At 37.3% G+C, this 15,218-nt stretch overlaps 1 protein-coding gene across 2 annotated transcripts in view; it reads left to right on the plus strand.

Moving 5' to 3' along the window:
• Positions 1-7,960: 7,960 nt before the first annotated feature.
• Positions 7,961-15,218, plus strand: part of GRM5 (glutamate metabotropic receptor 5) — a 257,276-nt gene continuing 250,018 nt past the window's right edge. For both annotated transcript variants that reach the window (XM_062578011.1, XM_062578020.1), the window contains exon 1: positions 7,961-8,639. In XM_062578011.1, coding sequence (XP_062433995.1) covers positions 7,961-8,639 — 679 coding nt within the window. The remainder of the gene's footprint in view (positions 8,640-15,218) is intronic.

Genomic DNA, 15,218 nt, shown 5'->3' on the forward strand with positions numbered 1-15,218 from the left:
ACCGGAGGATGAGCACAGCTTCTGCAGAGGAAGCGAGTTCGTTGGTAGGGCTCACCTCCAGGAACTGCTGGGGCATTAACAAGTCGGGGCACTGGGCACTTCCCCATCCCCAGGAGCGGGGTGTGTGCAGGGTAGGGGTGTGGAGAATATTGGGGTACTGCAATACCTGATTTGGTGTGTTTTGTGATATAGCCTTACAAACACAGGCAGAGATTTGCCTTGCTGAGAAGGCAGAATGGAAATGGGATGTATTTGTTTTCCAGAGACAGACAGGCTTAGCTCAGCCATAGACTTTCCTGTGTGACCTTGGGACAAATCACTTTGGCTCAGCTCAGCAAGTCCCGTCTGTTCCTTATTTAATAATCGGAGCTAATGTCTCCATGTGTAACCATGATTCATGAAGGGTTGAGAAGGGTTTTGATGCCAGTAGTGGAGCAGGGACACAAAAAGCTGAGAAGCAGCATGTGTGCACACATATACGTGTGCATGTATAGCATGTATAGTTGTAGCAGCGCAGGTAGCTACGCCGGGAGTTAACCTTCTTTCCTATAAGTCCTAGCTCTGTCTATCTAATATGATGATATAAAAGTGGTCTGACATGGCAACTGTGACCACTACGGCAATTTTACCACTGAAGGATGGTCCATTTGTGTTTTCTATCCTGCCCCCCGCTCCCTAAAAGCGGGCTGCGTCCGCGGTGCCGGCGGCGGGCGCGGGCGGCGCTCAGCACCAGGGACAGCGGCGGCTCCTGCAGGGAAAAGTTCGGGTGGCGCCGGGGCAGCTCCCGGCTCCGGCTCTCGGAGCTCAGGGACTTTTCCTCCCTGGGGCGCTCTGCATCGACCCCAACTCCTCCCCCTTGTTGCCCAAGGTTTTGTGGTGGGAGAGTGCGTGGTTGGATTTGGGAAATGGGAACCGGTCATCTGTTTCTTGCATTCCTGAGGACAAAGGGGGAAGGAGGGGAGTCCTCTTGGAAAAATACCACTCTAAAGCATCCTGAAATGGAAAGGTGTGTAGACTAGTTAACTGCCAGGTTCTCTTCATTCTCTACGATTTTTGTTTCCTTACTTCTGTATTCCTAAATATTTCCAGTAGTATTTTGAACACTCTCAAAGAAAACTTTAACTAGGTGATAGTATTTATGCTGTGTAAACAGATGCTATGGTTGATCACTATTGTAAAGGATCAAAGAGTATTCCTTGGGTACTTCTACTGATTACTTCTCATTTCATTTGCTCACATATGTGTGGCTTTTTTTTTTTTTTTTTTTTTTTTTTTTTTTTTTTTGGTATAGTGGTAGTACTGGAATGCTGTGTACCTCTCTTGTTGCAATTTGCTGGATGATGTTTTCTGGAATTGCTGTTGCTTGCTCATGATCACTTCCTTCAGATCATACAGTTTTGCTAATTAACAAAATGCCTAGGATTACAGCTGAAATCACACTAGAGCTATTAGTTTCTGCGTCATCTGATATAATAGCTTTTCTGGTAATAGCAGTAATAAGTAGTATATTTGGGGGAATTGCAGAGATCATTTCAAGTTTTGCTGGGATATCAAACACCTATATATATATATATTATATATATATATATATATATATATAAAAATAATTCATTAAGGTGAATGTAGGGTGTCAGTGACTATTCTGACAAAACAGAATTTTTCTGTGTTGACTACTTTTCTCCTATTTCTAAGCAGAACTGCAAACACAGTTTGATAGTCTCTCCTGTTGTATAAGGCTGTTCACTTTGTCAAATGGCTTGATCCAAAACCTGCTGGAATTCATAGCTGTTAATGAAATGATGAACAGCTGTTTGAATTAGTCTATTTTAGTGAATGGTAAGGTTAAATGGCAGTAGAACTCTCAAAATAAAGCATAGTAATATTTTTCAGCTAAAGATGATCTGTGTGCATCAGGTTTTGTGTGACCAATCCTCCAATAAGCAGATGTATAGGACCTCTTGCAAACTGACCCTCTTTATAGCATTGTGAACTAGATTACTTACTAGACAGCTTGAACTCAGTGCTTACAGTTTTCAATATTAACAGTCGGTAGACCTAGGCAGAGGCTTAACATCCTCAAGGCATACTTTTTCCTCAAATCGTTCCCTGTCGAGAGGAGCTAAGAAGTCTCTGTCCTTATATAATAGTTTTTCCAAGGCAGTTCCATCTTTTATTATCCAAAGCTCTTTACTGTAAGATAAGTATTAGAAAAAGTTGCAGGACTGACTCTATGAACTGGTTTTTCAGCTGCTGTTGGCTAAGTTTTATCTTCTCTTATGATGAAACCTGAGTCAGTTCCTTGGAATATACTGTTTTGATTCATATACGGTTAATATCTGATGTCACTGAAGTATTTGCAGTATGTGCTGTAAATGAATGCTTTGAAAACATTTAATTGGTAGTTATGAGGCTGTAGGCTATACATACATAGCCTATAAGTAACATGGGTCACTACATATGCATTTTAGTCCCATAAGATTTTTCTTTGGTTGTTTTTTTGTTGTTTTTCTTGTTGTTTTTTTTGGGGAGGTGGTAATATGGGACTTTGCTTTGTGTGTGTATATATATATATATATATATATATATATATATATATAATTGTTCTGACACAGAAAATCCTTTAAGGAGATGTTTAACTTTAGGTAAATCTTTACAGATGTTTAACCAATAGGATTCGTCACACTCTTAATATTGACCATACATATTCTTCAATGCTTTTCTGAATTGTACCCTGAGTCCTCACTCCGTCATAGGATTATTCTGTGTTTCAGTAATCTATACTTTTATTTTCATTGTTTAAATCTGTTTTAAAGTTTAGAGACTATGAACTAACTGACTGTTTCTGTTTCTAAAGTTTCTAAATTATAGTAGAGAATGAATCTGAGCAAAAATATAATCTTGCTCTCTTTATTTTTTCCATGATATAAAGTAGGCTAAATCAAAATTTTTCTTTTACTGAATTTGTATTTTACCTATAGAAGCACAGTCGAGAGAATTCAGAGCAAAACAGGCAGGTTCTTCTCTCTGGGGTCACTAGTGGGCGCTGCTATAATAACATAAATTACAAAGGAAAACGGTTTCTTAAGGCTTAAACATAGTTATATCCGTTGTGAAGAAAATCTTAAAATCGGACATGCCTCATCTATAAAGTCCCAGCAGTGCTTATAGTGGAAAACTAGCCCTTTGCTGAGCTCCCATGTGAATTTTTTTCCCAATGATCAAGAGTTAAATAATGCAGTATGATATCAGGGCTCATTTTGTTTTGCTCCGTACAGACTGTAATTACAGATGTACCTGCATTTGAGGCTGAAATAAATCATTTTAAGAACTCCGTGATGTTTCATGGAATATTACAGATGCTCATTTTCTGGTCGGTTAGACCTCAACGTGAAGTAGCTGGAACTCTGCCCTAAAGGAACAGCTGAGAATTTCTCCTGACAGAGACTGGCATTAAGTTTTTACTGCCAGGAAGAGCAGAGGTTATAGGAACATGTTGGGTGCTTTATCAGATCTGTGACTTCATCAGCTCTTCATTCATCTAAGACAACCCTTAAATTCCTATCCAGAGCAAGGGTGAGCAAGGAACAGATTGGCAGAATCATCTTTCTTTTCCTTTATTGCTTCTGCAGTTGCTCCAAGTGTGAAGCTAGTGCAGCAAAGGACAGAGATGTGTGTCATTTATTGTTTTAGCGTGGGACTTCAGGATTAATTTAGAATTAGATGCACAGCTGAAATAAGCTAAGAACCTTGATACACCAGTAATTAAGTGCCTGATTCCATTTTGTCTATGTTGCAGTAAATTAGGAGAAATTCCCTTGATGCCAAAGAAATTGAACAGCGTGAAAGTAAATTCTGACCTTAAGTGCTGTGCAGGTTGATTTGCTTGTCCATCAATGAAAACAAGGAAATGCAGGTAAATTATTAACCAGGAAACAATTCTCACTACTTTATGCATGCTTTCAAGAGTTCACTGTCTTTGATGCTGTTGATACCTCTGTTCTCAGTCTGAAGGCTATAGCATATGAAACTCCCTGTAGGATTATCCCTAACAATTAACACAGGGGTTATTCTTAGGCTTGTAAAGTTTGCTTAATTTTATTTTAGTAATAAATAAGATTCCTGTAGCAAGACAGAATGGAAGTAAAAATACAGCATGACTTACATGTGATTCTCTTGGTGCAGGATAGCAGTAAAATGATATATACGAACAGTTTCCTTATCCATCTTTTCAGGAAGGACCAGAGGCGTCCACCAGGAAATGTAATTAGGGTACCTAGCCTATCAGCTCTCTGCTCAACCACCTTTTTGCCCCTATTGGGAAGTTTCACATGACTGCCCTTATGGCATCTTCTAGTGGCGTATCCGGTGAATAGATAAGAGGCAGTGGGCACAGACTGAGATAGAGGAAATTCCATTTAAACACAAGAGAGAGAGAGAGAAAAAAAACCCACTTATTTACTGTGAGAGTAGTCAACCACTGGAACAGGTTGCCCAAAGAGACTCTGAAATGCCCATCCCTGAAGCCATTAAAAACCCAACTGGAGACAGCCTGGGGCAACATGGACTGGCTGACCCTACTTTGAGCAGGGGGGTGGGCTAGAAGATCTCCAGAGGTCCCTTCCTACCTCGACAATTCTGTAATTCTTTTGACCTGTGGGAACAAGAGTAGGCCCATAGTTAGATCAGATCTTTATTATTCAAATCTATACTTATTTAGTAGGCTCACTTAGGGGTGTCAATGAAAATTCCAAGTAATTCTGCTGCATCGTAAAAGTCCACAGAGGTCTAGACTTCAGATCCTTTGGACGTGAATCCTCTACCTGATACCATAAAACAAGCAATTTTCTTGGTGCGATTAGAAACAACATAATAATTCCCAAGTGAACTGTCTTTCACTTTAGAGCAATGGAATATGTGAAATAATTCCATTAATTCTGGAACAATTTCAGTCTGAATCTGGCCCCTGCTTGTCCCTTGGATACAATGAAATGTAAGGATTTGATTACTTTCAGAATTTGCTTTTTGTCCCTAGGAACTCCCTAGCTGTGAGATCTACTGATATTGTTGAATGAGAAATATGAAGGAGACCTTCAACTTTACTTCTTTATCTTGTTATTTTGTACCGATATAGATAGATGTAGCTGTAGACTAAGAATAGTGAGCATCTGTTCCTTCAAGAGAAGAAGATAAAAATGGCCTTACTGCCCTTTGTTTCCCATATATCCTATACAGAAATTATTTAATCCTCAGACACAGTTCCAAGAACAATTTTGTTAAACCTGACCACGGTCCTGGGCAATATGTGTTGTAGAATTAAAATGACAGATATGGACTGGATATTTTTTCTTTTCTTTCCTTTCTTTTTTTTTTTTTTTTTTTTTTTTTTTTTTTTAACAAACTCACCTCAAACCTCTAAACTCCCTCTATTTGTACATATGCAGCCGCATAGGCAGATATGGTTATAAGAAGGAATCTAATTTTATTGGCAGTTATGTTCTGAGGCAGGTCTGGAATCTAGTCTAGCTGCAGTTATGCTTGGCATATGTATCCTTAATTTGGGAAGCTCTGAAAAATAAGCATCCATGGTTTTAAATAACACATTAACATTTGAACTGAAAGAGTAATAAGCTATTAAATAATGAAAAGACTTTAAAAAAGTGATAATATATTAAATTAGATGGCGATGTAAGATTTTAACGGATGTGATAATGTGAAAAGATGCCCCTTGTCATTCGCCCCTCAGACTGTTTATAGATTATACAGTACTGTCTTCAGAGTCACAGAACAAACACTTAGAAGATCTTCTCTAATTAACAACTAGTTAATCTGAATTGAATTCCTGTTATTTTGTAGTGGCAAAGGGTTGCAGTATTGATAATCCAGGTCTTTACAGACTATAAAATACTTAGGGTGTTCTACAGTTGTCTGGACCCTATTTCATTATTAGCCCTTTCTCTTACTAGAAATTAATATTACATGAACCTATTAATATTGTAATTAATACTGCAGGAACTATTTCTATCAATATTTTCACTTTTTAAAGACATTTATTTGGAAATACTCACTGAAGCTATTACATGACTTTTCCTCTATGTAAATATTTTCTATAATTTATAGATGTCAGGATAAAATAGTAAACAAACAAGTCTAGCCTCAAGCAGAAAACCCTAAATTTGAGTATCTAATCTTCAAATTATGATCTTTGTTTTCACTGTGGCACTATCTCGGATGATCTAGCTGCGAGTGGTAAGTTTAAGAGTAAACTCCTGCTAGATTTTGATGTTGGAAGAAAAGGAAGCAGGTTTCCCATCAGAAGAATTTCTGTCACTTTGCGATGTCTAAGAATTGTCACAGTAATATGAAATGATTAAAAGTGACTGTTGGATCTGAAATGTATGCAAATTCCTATTTTATTTATTTTTTATTACATCAAGGGATTTATGTCAGTAAAACTGAGACCAGGCTCTGTCCCAGAATTTTGCTGTTTTGTCAATACGGAAATCGGGCATGTGATTTGCTAACTGGCTCACTGTGTTCCTAGATTTAAAAGTGTGCTTAACTTGCTGTACTATCGGTGGATCTACTGGCAGGAGTAGAGCAATGGATGATACTTTAATGTGCACAAGGATTAAGACCTAAAGAAAATACTGTTTAAGCAATGTATTTGAAACCAGAATCAACCTGCTGCAAATTCATTGCTAGGTACAGAACATTTTCTAGATCCATTAGCCATATTCCTGGACATAAATTCTTTGCTGATTCTTGATGTTTCTGTGGGTCTGTTTTTTTTTTTTTTTGTTTGTTTTTGTTTTTTTTTTTGTTTTTTTGTTTGTTTGTTTGTTTGTTTTTTTAATCTTCATCAATAGTAAAGTCAAGTGCAGGTTGCATTTCAGACCATATACAAACAGCAGATCGAATAGTTTAGGCACTAATACATCTGTATAGTCTCTATGTTGTTTTCTTTCTATCAGCAAAGTCTGTATAGCTGTCTATGGTACCAGGATTTATTGAAACAGTGGTGATTTTTGATTTAAGGATATAAAAAGATGAAAACCATTCCTCTACTACGATATTTCTTAAGTGGAACAAATCTGTTGCTTCTCTACTGAGCATTCACTGTTTAAAACAAATGCAAATATTAATTAAAATAAGTTAGAACTAACAAAATGAATTTCTTTAAAGTTAATTTCTTTGTTTCATGCTGTGGTTTACAAAGAGAAACTGAGGTTTGAGGAAGATTTGAAGGGCCAAATTCTGCATTCCTTAAAATATTTCAGGAATAGCTCTGTTTGTCAACAACAGTTTCCAGGGATTGAAGTGCTGTAATTGGCAACACAGCTTGGCCTACATTATGTTGGTGTGTTGTATGCATTTGAGGTACAGAAAGAGTCTGAAAGTAATGATGGGGGTTGTTTTCAAAGATATGCATTAGAAATAACAACATCTTTCCTCTCTGTAATTAGATACTTGTCTACCATTTGTGCTTTTGAAAATATTTCCCCAAATATTTTTTAAACAAAAGTGTCCAAGCATATGACACTGATTTATAGCAGCAGAAGTACAAGTGTAAGATTGTGAAATACTGAATTACAACAAAATTTTCCTGGTTGAAAAATGATCAAAGTAAGTGTATGTAGGACACAACATATTTACAAGCATTGACAACAGTAGGAATAGGTGTAATTTTAAAACAGATTATGAAGCTGATTTTACAACTCCTTTTAAAGCTCTTTCTCTTATTTATTCATTTTTGAAGGTTATGAAGATTATGACCACATGTGCAGCTCTGCTTCACTGTCCACTTGGAGATGATGGTGATTTCTTAGAGAATACGTGCAGACTCCTGGTTAGCCATCAGCTTTCTGCTCCTTTCATCCAAAAGATTTGATAACTGCTTTTTACCAGCTCTCCATTTTTTGTTCCATCATGTTGTCTCTACCAGCTTAAACCATTCCCTAAAATGGTCCTTTTGCTGTTCCTTGCAATCCTGTTATTGAAGGAAGATGTCAGTGGGAACTTCAGGTTTCTGGTTTCTGCACAGTCCAATGAAAGAAGGGTGGTTGCACACATGCCTGGTGATATTATCATTGGAGCCCTATTCTCTGTTCACCATCAACCAACTGTTGACAAGGTTCATGAGAGGAAATGTGGAGAGGTAAGAGAGCAATATGGCATTCAGAGAGTGGAGGCTATGCTGCATACCCTTGACAGAATTAATTTGGACCCCACACTGTTGCCAAATATAACGCTAGGATGTGAAATAAGGGACTCCTGCTGGCATTCTGCCGTGGCTCTGGAGCAGAGCATTGAGTTTATAAGGGACTCTCTTATTTCCTCAGAAGAGGAGGAAGGGTTGGTGCGATGTGTGGATGGATCTTCATCATCTTTCCGTTCCAAGAAACCCATTGTTGGTGTCATTGGACCTGGCTCTAGCTCAGTTGCTATCCAGGTCCAGAACTTGCTGCAGCTTTTCAATATACCTCAGATTGCTTATTCTGCCACAAGCATGGACCTAAGCGACAAAACCCTGTTCAAGTATTTTATGAGAGTTGTGCCATCTGATGCACAGCAAGCACGAGCCATGGTGGACATTGTCAAACGCTATAATTGGACCTATGTTTCTGCTGTACATACTGAAGGTAAGAGACCATTTTTTTAATATAAGAATGTCTTTAAACTTCTTTGGCTATATGAGTTGTGATGAGTATAGAGAAAGATCTGGTCTTTCTAGTGTTGGGCAAAAGAGACCCAAGCCATGATTTGAAACTAGTAGAGTCGGAATGTGTTCCTGTTTAACATCTGAGTCACAGAGGCCTGAACACTGGGAGACCTGTGGTTCTGGTTAATATTTGAATACAAGTTGTCCTAGCTCTCTGAGAACAATATTATCTGTGTTCATCTTATAGCACTCTATGGAGTGTTGCAACTACTCATCCCATCTGGCCATCAGTTTTGGGAGTGGGCAGAGGGAGTCTCCAAGAATTTTCTTTGTGCACTTATACTTCATTGGGTGTCCAGAAAAATCAGAATTATGTGCTTTCCTCTTTTCATTAAGCTGAAGTAGAGCCTAAAGTTTTACCCAGTAGTGAGAAGAGCATGTGACTGAAGAGAAATGCTATGGAAAAGTTTGTCTGATGTCATTATTCCTTGTATTAACAGAGTTGAGTCGGTTGGTTCATCTTGCTATAAGTGAATAGAAGTTCATATTGACTTAAGAGGAAGATTCACTAACTCCTTGTCTAATGGCATCACTATTTAATAAGTCTTCTGGAATTAAATTCTATGATGAATTTAGGCTCTCATTGGGTCACTTCTGTTCAAACAGATAAACTACAAATGAGAGGCTTAGAATATGATCTGGAGAATAAGAAATGTTATTAAGAGATTGAGTAGTGGTGACGGTGTTGCTGAACAGCAGATGCTACTGGCTTTATTACAACCAATAGAAAGCAGATTGTTCTTCCCACACACTGAGTATGCTTCTCTGGCAGACTTTATACTATTCAAAGCTGTTTTGGGGAGGATGCTGATCCAATGCAAGTATGCAGAGATCTCTTTCCTCCCACAGATATGTGGAGAACGTGTTCTGCAGTATATGTGTGTGTGTGTGCGTGCGTGTATATATATGTATATATATATATATATGTATGTATGTATGTATATATATATAAAACCCACCATCACCAACAACTGCTTCCCTCCAAATTTTATTAGAACTTAGAACTTATACACAGATTTTACAAACACTTGTTTCTATCATACTAATGAAGATTGTATAACTGCATTTTCTTTTATATGTGGATGCATGAATATATTAGCAGTTTAATATAACAGCATACAAATCACCCTACTTCATATCAGGTAGTGAAGAAACTTTCTTTCACCTGATGCCTTTGGCATTGCTTGATGTGCAGCCTTCCCTGTACAAATATATATGAATAGCATCGTGGTAAAAAATGATGCCACTGATGCATCATATTAGTACACGATTGTATATCTTGACTATTTTTTGATGACTTTTCTAATTTGTGCTCTGAACAACATTTTTCCCTCTGCTTTCTATGAAAGGTTAATTTTGTATTCAATGTGTGAACCATCAAGCTTAAATCAAGGTCTGACTCTGCACGAATACTTACTTTCGCCACTTCCTGTGGACACTGCTTGGAGCAGATGGTAACATATGGCATGTTAATCTTATGGCAGAGGAACTTTGCACTGTGTATTGGAAAGAAAGGAATAGGAACACAAGGATTAAAACTGGAGATAGCAGCTATGGGCAAGACAAGTGTGGTAAATGTTGGAGACACTGAGTGCCAGAGAAGAAGAATTGAGTAATATATCTAGTATGACAGGTGTCTACTTCTACCTGTACTGGCATGGACAGAATGGGTTGTGCTTGGAGTTAATACCTAGGACCTCATATCATTGATACCATATTTATAGTAGCATAACTTTGGACTTCAGTGAAAGAACATTAAATTTGGGTTTTAGAAATCTCATGATCCTATCATCTATTTGCACTGTGCAGTCATGATGATGAGAGTGTTCTCCAGTTAAATAATATAACATAAATGTTGTCTAAGAATAGAACAAATGGTCTTTATAATGGGATAGATACAAACTGGTCAAGGTATTTATCTAAGACATGACAATGTCTAATGTTCTAGGCAGTTTCCAAATATTATGGCAGATGCTGTCCCTTCTAGGAACACAAAATGTTAAAAAGAAAAAAAAAAAGTGAATGCTGAAGTGAAAGAGTACAGTAAACAAGCAAAAGAGATATTATTATTTAGTAACTTCCCCTTGGAGGAAAAAGTATTCTAATTATCCTTCTGCTTAGTTACTTTTAGATCTGACTTTTTTTTTTAATACTAATTATCATCTCAATAAAGTATCTGCTTACTTGTAAATATTCTGAACACTGTGCATTCATTTGGTGCTCTGCATGCATATTACTTCAAAACAGGAAAAAAAATAACTGAGGAATAGAGGAATGGCTGCTGCTCTCAGCATCTTCCCTGATTTGCCAACTCTTTGCATTAATGGTTTGTGGAGTTAAACTCTGAACTGATCTAGCTTTAAAATAAACCTTCTTAACCTGTCTTCTGGGGGATCAGTTCTGGGATCCAGTCGGCCCCATGAATAGATGATTAACCCTCTGGGGCAGGTAGATGGGGGGGGGCAGTAAAGAGGCAAAATGTGATGGGAATTCTTTAATACAGGTTGCCAAATTTTTATGTTGCAGAACTGTTACTTAAAGCCTGAAGCAGGTTACTTTGGATCAGTATGGATCATTACACAAGCCCAAAGAGTGTGCAGGGAGCCTCTTTTTTATTTATTTATTTTTTAAGTTTGCTTATTGCCATAATTCTCCCAACCTGTCTCATGGATGTTTCTTCTAGCTTTGCAAAGGGAACAGAACTTAATACTTCCATAAACCAACCTTCTGCAGATAGTTATCAAGTCAGTAATGATGCCAATAATTCAGTCCGGGTCTCTGAGGCATAGGAGCCTGGCAATGGTTAGCTCCCAGCCCTAGCTCCCCAATTTCTCAGAGAACATTAGGGTCCTTTTTAGACCGTACATCTGTTGTCCATCCCCAGGGAAACCATCACATGAGCAAGGGAGTACAGAAAAACTTGGGCCTGTACCTAGCTTTTGGTTGACCATAGCTGATGTGCAAACGGGCCGTGTAGCTCAAGCTCTCTTGGAGTTTTGCCTAAGCTTTCTCTCATTTAACCACTTGGCAGCACAACTAATTGGTAACGGTTGATAAAACTGTGGAGAAGTTGTTTTTCTACCACTGAAGACAAAACACTGTCTTTTTACCTCATTTCACGTCTGGAAATCTTTTTGAACGATCAGAAAACCATATACAGTTTTCTCATCTCCTAGCATCACAGTTTGAAGGCCTCATTGAAAGCCCACCTGAATTCAGTATTCCCCTGTCGACTAAAGTGGCAGTTGTATCAGGCCTTTCTAGTCAGAAACAAAGTTAGTCTCTGAGAATCTGTTCTTAAAGTTTGCCTGGAGCCAAGTGAATTAATGATTTCGAAAGGCAGTTTTCATTACCATTGAGAATCATTTAACAGCCACTTTGAGCGGAGTGAGGAGGTGATGTATGCTGGACGAAGAGCTACGAGCTACGTAAAGGTGCAGTTTTAAAAGGGAAACACAACAGGCTAAATTTTTCGGGGGTGACAAGGGATAACTTTCACTCCGTTATGTTAAAGGTGTCACTTACTTTTGAACATAGCTTTAAGAAAGAAGCCGCTTTGTTAACACTTTCTTTAGAGTGCTCTGCAGGTAAGCATTAGCTCAAACTCCTCCTTAAGGCTCTTGATGTTTAATATCATTTTGCTCCATTTAAATTTATCATAAATGCATATAAAGAGGTGATTCATCTTCATTTTCCTAGGACATACCCAACCAAGCATAGCAGAGATAGATTTTTTTTTTTTTTTTTTTTTTTTTTTTTTTTTTCCTCTGTAGGTAAGGGTTATTTTGCATTTCCTTTCATATTTGTTCAGATGTGCCTGGTTACAAGACTATTTTTGCCTACATTCCTTGCTACCAAGTAAAGAGCAAAATGAAAATTAGTCATAGTCTGTGAGAATAGGATGAAGGAATCGACGAAAGAACAGCAACAAGTTGACCTTAAACCTGCTGCTTGGAACAAATTGTGCTTATATGACGTTGTGGAGATTTTCCTTCAAACTCCATATTCTTTCTTCCTTTAGTTTTAAGCTATAGCATATTCAGAAATGTTATTTGTTTTTTAGAACTGAAAATAATGTTTGAAAATTAAATTAATTGGATTTTTTAAGCATCAGTTTCATGCTTTATCCACAGGAAAAAACTCGTAGAAGTGATGCACTAAAAGTTGTCATTGTTATTCAATGAGAATATTTCCAATCTCAGTTAAACTTTATTTATAAATACTCTCTCTGCATCTCTGCAAAGTGAAGAGTCTGAAAACTGAACAATGTTATATTTAACTAACATTTCCTTTCAGCCTTTCATCAAAAGAACTATTTGTTTTTTTTTTTTTTTTTTAACAAATATTGAGATTAGGAAGATCACAATTTGATATATTCTCAGCAATATTAATCTTGTAGCAAAAATAAAAAAAAAAACTCCCATTATCTAAAATAAAATATCAGAAATGGTTCCTACTCTATTTTAATATAAATAATTTAATGATTTTTTTTAGATATGCTTGTTTTCTGTAGATTTTTTTCAAAATGGGTAATTGTCCTTTAAAATGGCAAATTACAAATTTTTCTTCTAGCACCACAATTATGAAAAGTGAGCAAATACTATACGCTGCTGGGGAAACTGAGACAAAAAGGTGAAGTGGCGTAAAGTTAATGCTTCCGTTGTTCTGCACTGACTGGCTGATGGACAGTACTTTAGCATTGCTGACAGATTGGCCAGGCCAGATGATACAACCACTGTAAAGTATCTAGACATTAAAATACACAGTGAAGCGTATACTCTGGAGGGTAATGGTGGTGGAGATTGTTGGGAAAAACATCGTGACACAGCAAAGGGAAGATGACACACCTATTGCTCTGAATTTGACATAATCTATTTGAAAGAAATGACATAGAGTGGATTTAACTAAAAAGCAAGGCATCTGGGTCATCAAAATATCCCTTGGTTTTGCTTAGTAGCTACATGTTTTATTTTTTCTCCTGTTCTCAGACTCTGTTGCCACTCAGTGAAGGTAACGGTGTCATGAAACTTGCTTTCATTGAGAGGGAACAGTGGGAGCCCAGCATCCTCCAGCTTTATCTTGAATTTACCTTTTGCCTTAGGCCTGGAAATGGCACAGTTCTCTCATCGCCATCCCCAGGGTGCAGCCCTTCAGTCAGGCAGGGATCTGCTAAGTTCCCTTGAATTTGGAACTGGTGAACTTTCATGAAGAGCTTTGGAAATCTTCCAAGAAGCGAAGTTTCACTGCACAGTGCCTGTTTGGTTAGATCAGTTTTACATAGATAGTGCCTCCGATACGTGCTGTTGGATTCATCATGGGCAGAGGCGCTGGCTCAGTTTCCTGTACCTCCTGTTGATCTTTTTTCTTTGAGAAGAAAGAATGCATGGAGCAGACCTGACTGAAAAACAGATATTCCAGATAATAAATATACACTAAGTTTCTGAAGCATTTTTCATTCTAAATTAGAACAAAAAGCCAAAATGACATCATTTTTATTGAGTCAATCAGTCAAAATACCTTTCTTGTCTTGTGATTGTATTAAAATTGTTGATAAAACAGCTTTGCAAGAGAAATGGAAACCCTTCATTTAAAAAGATATCAGGATTTAATTTTTGACAATTATTAGATTTCTTCAACAGTTTGGATCGAAGGTATTTTTCTCGAGGAAAACTTGGAGGGTTTCTCCCCTCACTGATTTATTTAGATGTATCTTTTATATTACCAATCCTGTATACAAATTAAATAGTTTTGAATGCAAGCCATCATAGCAATCCAATACTTAGGCAGGGATGGATGAACCAGGCCCCAATTATTCATTATTTGTGCTGGTTTGTGATATTTTTACATCTGTTCTATTGCTTTTTTTTCTTATTCTTGAAAATATATATTTTTCTCTTTCATGCATATTAACTAGTTGCAGGAAGTTTAGATCACAGATTTGTGAAACTATAATTTTTATCCGTAAATTCAGAGGTCAAATATGCTGTCAGTCCACTTCAGTATGCACTTCAAAAAAGAAACAAATTATTTTATATCCCTTGATATGAATTCTGCTATAGAGGCTTCAGGGGAGATCAGGGCTCTGTTGTGAAAAAGAGAGAAAAGAGGGGAGAGAAAGATGGGAAAAATCTACTCAACATCCCTGGGAAAACTGAGATGAGAACCCACTTTTCCAGAGTGTCTGTTTGAGTCTTCAAGTATGGAAAGACTTTACAAGACACTAGAATTTAGTTTCCTACATAAACAATGAAAGAAAAAGTGCACTTGGCAGTGTATTTATGCATCAAAAAACTATCATAGGTAGCTTAATAGTGCTGGAGGCAGATCAGTGTTTCTTCAAAATTAGAGTGTTTCTATATAGTTAAGGAGCAGGACAGAAATTTACTTTGGTCTATAGATGCAAGACCACTTCTTTTACTTACAGGAACTAACTTTTGATTTGTCTGAGAGCTGAGAGAGGTAAAAGGTTTGTGCTGGATCCTTTTAAATTTGTAAGCCT

Source organism: Rhea pennata, chromosome 1 (genome assembly GCF_028389875.1).
Source record: "Rhea pennata isolate bPtePen1 chromosome 1, bPtePen1.pri, whole genome shotgun sequence".
NCBI classification, from domain to species: Eukaryota; Metazoa; Chordata; class Aves; order Rheiformes; family Rheidae; genus Rhea; species Rhea pennata.